This window comes from Mirounga leonina, unplaced genomic scaffold (genome assembly GCF_011800145.1).
Source record: "Mirounga leonina isolate KUSES-001 unplaced genomic scaffold, KU_Mleo_1.0 Mir_53, whole genome shotgun sequence".
NCBI classification, from domain to species: Eukaryota; Metazoa; Chordata; class Mammalia; order Carnivora; family Phocidae; genus Mirounga; species Mirounga leonina.
In genome coordinates, this window is record NW_023270807.1 from 102,312,876 (window position 1) to 102,320,488 (window position 7,613).

General features: G+C 33.8%; 1 protein-coding gene across 1 annotated transcript; it reads left to right on the forward strand.

Annotated features, from left to right (window-relative positions):
* Positions 1 to 579: 579 nt before the first annotated feature.
* On the forward strand, positions 580 to 5,718 carry VIP (vasoactive intestinal peptide). The gene is made up of 5 exons (XM_034991666.1): positions 580 to 686; positions 2,644 to 2,766; positions 3,592 to 3,696; positions 4,431 to 4,562; positions 5,630 to 5,718. The coding sequence occupies exons 1-5, from the start codon at positions 580 to 582 to the stop codon at positions 5,673 to 5,675; spliced, it is 513 nt and encodes a 170-aa protein (XP_034847557.1). The 3' UTR covers positions 5,676 to 5,718.
* The last annotated feature ends 1,895 nt before the right edge of the window (positions 5,719 to 7,613 follow it).

Below are 7,613 nucleotides of genomic sequence, written 5' to 3' on the forward strand. Positions count from 1 at the left end.
TATTAAGTTAAGCTTGTTCAAACCCGGGCATAAGCAAATAATTCCCTAATAATCTGTACAATTAAAAGAGGAAAAAGAAATGTATGTACAGTTTTTATACTGATATGTATATGTACATATATATACATACATATGTAGACACACATTATTAAATAGATAATACTCCAGTGTTCTATTAATTAGACTCTAGAAACTTAAACTGTTTCTTTAGTTAGAAAAGATACCAAATGTGGGTGCTACAACTCTCTCACAAGAAGATTGTTTCCATGGATACTTCCAGCCCTATGAAGGTATGGCATTCCACATATACTTGGTCCAACTATGTGCCTAGTGAGAGATAGGCAGCAGTTGAAAAGGACCCTAATTTTTATTCAAGCAGTTGTCAACAGCAACAAAAAAATCTTCTTGATTTAAAAATTAATTATATTGCAGTTTAGCTCTTTCTATAAGATGAAAATTACTTTTTCCCAACTCTGCAAGAGCCTTCAGAAATTACTACTAGACACTCAGAATTACTTTGTTGGGGTGATACCTTTGGTTGGAAAGCTGATGTGATTCTCTCTCTTTCCAAGTACAAAGATGGAAACCAGAAGTAAGTCCCAGCAACTTGTGCTGCTAACACTTGTCAGCATGCTCTTCTCTCGCACGTTGGCATGGCCTCTGTTTGGGGCACCCTCTGCTCTGAGGTAAGTATTCTTGCAATTCAGACAGTTGAACATTCCTTCTTTGTGTATATGGGGATTTCCTATATGTTATTTTGGACAACTCAATTTTTTAAGTTATGTATTATTTATTTAAATATCTTGGCTGACGTGTTAAGCAAGTTTTTTGAACATCAAATCAACATGACTATCCTATATCCTGGAATCCACTCTCAGGGCATGAGAGACAGTGTCAATGACTAGTTTTAAGGAGAGGGTGGATCCCTTTTCCAAACAGAGAGAAAGAAGGATTTGATTCTCATTTCATTCAAAACCAGTTTTAGATAAGTAATAAGCTTTTATCCATTGTCATCTCAGTTCAGTTCAGTTTCTGATGGAAAAAAATAGATGTTTAGTTGCCTGCCTCATTCTATAGTTCATTTTCAAGTTCATTCAGTAAATAATCTTAAGGTTAGTAGTTGATTAGTGAAACATATATACAATCATGCCGGACAGATCTACCTATCTAGCCAGAATCAATTTGCCAATATTTTAAATTGTGGAATAACTGATCTACTGAGATACCCTTCCCTAGTGAGTGAATTTTAATGCACTTGGTTTCAACCCTAAATCCTTAGTTTCACTGTTCTCTATGTTGTATTTCATATCTCAAATTCAGAAATTATAACACAACTCTTATTTAAAATTTATCTCAAAGAAGTAAACAGTAAATGAAAACTACATTAGTTTCATTTTGTCTTTCCAGTTTATAGGCACCACTAAATCTAAGGACAAAATTGTCATCTCTTTGCTCAAATTCCCATTTCTGATTCTTTTTTCAGGGTAGACTTATACTCAATAGACTGAATAATCTCTTAGCTATTAGCATTTGTGAAATCTGTTTAAAGCCAGATCTAATTTGCTTTATAACTAAACAGAATGATTCTATCTGAATGGTTATATCACATATCTCAACAAACAATCACAAGAATGCTGAAGTTTGCATTGATTGCTAGGCTTCATACAAAGAGGACTGCTTGTTACTTCCACCAACTACTACATCATCAAAAGATGCACAAGTACCCAGGAGCTGATGCACTCCTTGGAGGTTTACTCTAATAGTGAAAATAGACACATTCATAATTTTAATAGTGTGCTGGTATTCAAAATGTGCATGCATTCAAAAATAGTCATATTCCATGTATAAGCATGATATTCTTAGTCACTTAGTAAAACATTACACATACTTCACTAAAATTGTATTAATACATAAGATTAGAAATAAGAAGACCCTACAAAATTTATTGAATTTGAGTAACTACTCAGAGATGGAGAGATTCTTTGTACTTTATTAATACAGAGAAATATATCACACTAAAGTGAATCTTTGGATTAAAGCTTACAGACCTAGAGAAAGAAAACAGTTAATATCCACCTCTTAAGAAATGTTTGACAAATGATACTAAACACCAACAAATATATGAATTGTTCCCAGTTTTCATATTGAATATTGAAAAATTTTTGAAGTTTCTATTTTGTACAGAATTATTCTTACTTCTAAAAATTTGAATTCTTTAATTTTTCAAAGTTTTGTGCTAGAAATATATAATGTATCTCAATATTAGTGGCTAGAAAATATCTTTTATTAGGTTGTCAAGAAACCTTCTTTTGGACTTAAGTTTGAACAATAACTTTACAAAGTGAAGACATTGCCAACAAAGTGTACTTTGCTTACCTCACTGATAGGATTGAACTAAATAACCTTTATGTTTGTTACATACAGCTTGTAAAAGTTGCATGGCATCTATCTTATGGGATAATAAAAAATTTCACTATTTATACTCCAAACCATAGAAGCTAGTAAATCTAACTATGCTATCCATATATTGTGAATGGGTAATACTTTTCAAGAATATTATCTTATTTCCAGTGATTGTAAAACATAAACACTATCTTCTGAGAAAGAAATACATTATACCTCTACTATATGTTTTCCTAATAGGTTGGATGACAGAATACCACTTGAAGAAGCAAATGAACCTGATCAAGTTTCATTAAAAGTAGACACCGACATCTTGCAAAATGCATTAGCTGAGGATGATACACCCTATTATGATGTGTCCAGGTGAGTTTGTTTTTTATGGAGTTTTATTTTAGAAAACATATTTTTGAAATATAAATGTTTTACAATTTGCGTCACCGTGAAGCTATTCCTACAGTACTATACCACAGGTTTCCATGTGCCATTGCTTCATTCAGCCTGATTTACTGGAACTCTAGCAGCTGTACATGATTTTCATGTAAAGAAAGTGTAACTAACTAAGATCAATAAATCCTTCACTTACACAGAACCATTTGTCTAGAGCAGCATTCAAGTATAGACAGAGTAGCTCTATACTGAAGAAAGACAAAGTATAAAAATTCCTGATTTGAATGGGAAAGTTGGCTGATAGTCACTAAGGGACTCTCTATCTTAAGAGATTTTGTTTCCAAATATTTTGGCAGGAAGAAATAGCAAAAAGTATAATAAGGTTTTTGCTAAAAACCAGGATAGTTTCTCCTTGTATGTATCTTTATTTGGAGTAGAAGAAATAAAGCACCATAAATAAATAAAGAGAAACTAATTTTAATATATTATTTTTCCCATCAATATTTATTGGAGAATTAGTTTTATAGACTCTACCAGAAGGCATTACTTTATATAGAGACATACTTCTAAAAATTTGAATTCTTTAATTTTTCAAAGTTTTGTGCTAGAAATATATAATGTATCTCAACATAAGTGGCTAGAAAGTATCTTTTATTATGTTGTCAAGAAACCTTCTTTTGGACTTAAGTTTGCACAAGAAGCTTTCAAACAGCTGATAAATTTCTTTCTTGTTTAATGAGGCAAAGTAATATTTTAGGAAACCATTTACAAGATAATGGCTATCCTTCTTCCTTCTTTTAGGAATGCCAGACATGCTGATGGAGTTTTTACCAGTGACTTTAGTAGACTCTTGGGTCAACTTTCTGCCAAAAAATACCTTGAGTCCCTTATTGGAAAGCGAGTTGGGTAAAGAGAATTTATTATTTTATCAAACACATTATAATTATTTAATCTGCAAGTTATTTTTTTCACTATTAACAATTTACTTACTTGGCTCAAACTTGATAGTGCAATTAGTGGAAAAATAATTTATATTCTTAAAATATACCAGACCCATGGATTAGGGACATAAACTTTTTAGTGATATCCTACGACTCACTGGCATATTTATTTTTCTTAAGTGGCAATCATTTATAAATCTGCAATCAAGTTGAACTAGATGCAGTAGAAAATAAGGCATAGTATAAACTGAAGCAAATTTTAATATTTGCCACAGTATTTGTTTTTTAGTTCCTGATCAAACCAAGCATTGGAAGTTTTTTCTTTAAATGGCCAATTGCTGAATATTTAGATGGTACTATTCACGGTGGCAAAGCTTGTAAAGAATTTATTTTTTAAAAAAATTTCCTCCCAATGGGGCAGAACACACCTTCAAGTATTCCTCCTTTTTTTTGATAAATTATTTGCTCAATTAGTACAGAATGGTGTATTAAGGCTCCCAGTAAGGGCCAAAATATGTTGTATTATTCCTTGCTCCCCTATACTTAGGCTTAGATATATTTTTCTTTTATTCTTTTTGTAATAGAAAAGACATTGGGCATTGGAATTCTTTTTTATCTGACTCCAAGAAATTTGGAACTGTGGCACATTTATCATTTCCTGTTAAAACCCTTTGATTTCCTTTCCCTTGCATTCCTTAGCAATAGCATCTCAGAAGACCAGGGACCAATCAAACGCCACTCGGATGCCATCTTCACTGACAACTATACCCGCCTCCGAAAACAAATGGCTGTAAAGAAATACTTGAACTCAATTCTGAATGGGAAGAGGAGGTAAAGAAACAGAGAACTTGCTAAAATGAGAAATTATAAACAAGTTCCGAAATAGAAGCTCCATATGAAGACTTATTTATCTATCTCTCTGTCTCACTATCTATACTCTGTGAAGCAGTAATGCTCAGACTTGGCTGACATTAGATTACCCTGCAGAATTTTTAAAATCCTGATGTGCCTTACCCAAAACCAACTGCCAGAAAATTAGGACTTATGGATTGGTATTTTTTTTAGGTGCTCCCCCACTAGATTCTGCTGTGCATCCAGGGTGGAAAATGAGACTGTAGAGATATCTACTCTGAATCTGGGGACAGGTTTTATCAGAAGTGCTAGCTTTTTGGGGGGTTTTATTGTGTGTGTGTTTCTTTTAGATTTTATTTATTTGAGAGAGAGAGAGAGAGAGTGTGTGTGTGTGTGTGTGTGTGTGTGTAGAGGGAGGCGCAGAGGGAGAGGGAAAGAATCTCAGGCAGACTCCATGCTGAGCCCAGAGCCTGCTGTGGGGCTCAGTCTCACAATTCTGAGATCATGACTTGAGCAGAAACCGACTGAGCCATCCAGTCAACCCCAGAAGTACTAGTTTTTTAAATATATAAAGTGCAGTCAATTAGCAATTTGATACCACATGGAACTCCCTTCATATGCATACTCAATACCTTTTTTTTTTTACCAAATTAAGCCATGAGTTCTCTTGTAGTCTAAGATTCTATAAGACCTATGTTTCTCTAAGGTGTCTAAGTATTGGATTGTAGTAAGTAGGAAGTGGGATGCTCTCTCTTTTTATTCCAATTATTTTTGTTTAGATGGTGAGTATTAAGAACAATCTTGCTTGGGCAAGATCAGACAAGATGAATGCCTTTGTCTACCAGATTATAATTCTGTAAAAATAATTTTAGACATTTTAAGATTAAGGGCAATCTTAGGTAATAATTAAGCTCAAAGATAATTGTTTAGTCCTCAGTGCACTTTACAGAGCACAGAGAACAGCAAAAGTCACACATCATCAGTTCTGTGGAAGCTTTCTCATCAAAGAGCCTTCACATGCACACTTTTCATTTTCTGTTCTGCAGCAGTGAGGGAGAATCGCCTGACTTTCCTGAAGAGCTAGAAAAATAATGGAAAAGCTCTTTGAAGCAAAGCTGCTGACAACTTCCCAGTGGTGGGTATATCTATGCATTCTTATTCTTATTTTATTCTTAGAGCAAACATCTAATTATTTCAATAGGTAAGAGTCACTTGGTAAAAAACAGTTTAGGGTTCTCACAATGAGACCTCATGGAAAAGGACACTTCTATCTGAAGCAGACCCCAACCCAATAAACAGCTGAAAATGATTCATGCAGTGCTCTGATAGCAAAAAAGAGAAAGCTCACAAAGGGCCAACAGTTTGCTACATGAATGGTACTCCTAGTTTACTCAGACTTATTTTTAACCTTCTGTTGAGATATAAAACAGAGGAATCTGACTCACACTAATAGGAAAAACTGGCTTTTTTCTTGAGACTTGAGCCATGCTACTTTTATTAATTTAAGGTTTAGCCCCACGAATGACTATTAGCACCTCATTTAATTTAAGTATAGGGAAATACCACCAAACTGCAGCATGGTTCATTATTATGAAAATACCAAGGCACTCTGGTCTAATTGTATTCCTTGAATCATAACAAGCTTTATGCAGCAAAGTTAAATGTGCTTCTTTTACCTATAAAGTGAGTGTAGGTGCTATGATCCAATAGTATTTATATTCAAATATTTTTTGAATAGAGAAAACACAAGTAGGCTTTTTTCTTTAAGTGATAAGCTTGTTTACCCAGTTGCTTTTTTGTACGTATGGATACAAGATATAATTCTTTCCTGAGTTACATTAATGTTTACATTAGCTCATAAAAATAAATTTATAATATTTGGCCAGTGCCTAAAGGAATTTTATGTCATCATTGTATCAGAGGTTGGTAAATTTTTTCTCTAAAGGGCTACTGAGTAAATATTTTTGGCTTTGTGAGTTATATGGTTTCTGTTACAACTACTCAAACTCTGCTCTTGTAGCATGAAAGCAGCCACAGATAATATGTAAGATGAATGGGAGCTGCTGTTATAATACTATTTTAATTGTAAAACCTCAAGGTAGGCTGGACTACAACCTCTGACTAAGTCAAGGAGACTAAACGAGACCCACACTCAGACTGAAGGCAATCCATGGTCTTACTGAAGTTCCTGGAGCAGAGAGCTAAGAGAGTCATCAAGTGTGGGCAGAGTGTCTGAAAAGACACCTGCCTGCCTGATTGGTTGCTTTTGTCCGCTGAGAGACAGATGCTCAGGGTCCTGCACTTGCCTGCTCCTTACCATGTATAGACATTTCAGAGAAACAAGTCCCTTTCCTCAAAGAAGAAAAATCACATACAGCTTCTCGAAAACATTTATAAGAAGAAGTCTATTTCATTTAATTAAGAAATACAAAAGGCACTAAAATATAAAGGAGGATTAATCGCTCTGTCTTTTGTAAACTGTAAGATCATTTATGAGATTCCATCCTCCGTTCTTTTCTTTTCTGAATGGGTAACTTTGGACAAATTCTTTTAATGGGAAATCCTGTGTGTCAACCATGTGTGAAAATTACAAATGGGTAATTATAATGACTAATTAAAATGCCTCTTCACATTTCAGTTTCTTTCTGACAATCAGTCCTTTGGAAGATAGCTTTCTGATATCCCAGAACATGATTTCCTGTCATGACAGGCTGTTCACAAAGGGCAAAGGGAAATAGATGTGATCAAGTGAGTGGATGAGTGAATGAAACTAAGATGCTGTAAATAAAAATATTTTTATGCTTAAAACACCAATTCTTTCTTTTTCAGAATTCGTGGAGGAAAATGATAGGCGAAGTAATTATATTTTGAGTTCTAATATATAATTCAAGAAAACAACTTCAATATCAAAACCAAATAAAATATATAGTGTTGTGAATGTTGTGATTTACTTTATCCTAATGTAATAACTGTGATGTTTACATTGTAAATATTATTTGAGAGTTCTGAAATCTGTCTTTAACTCATAAA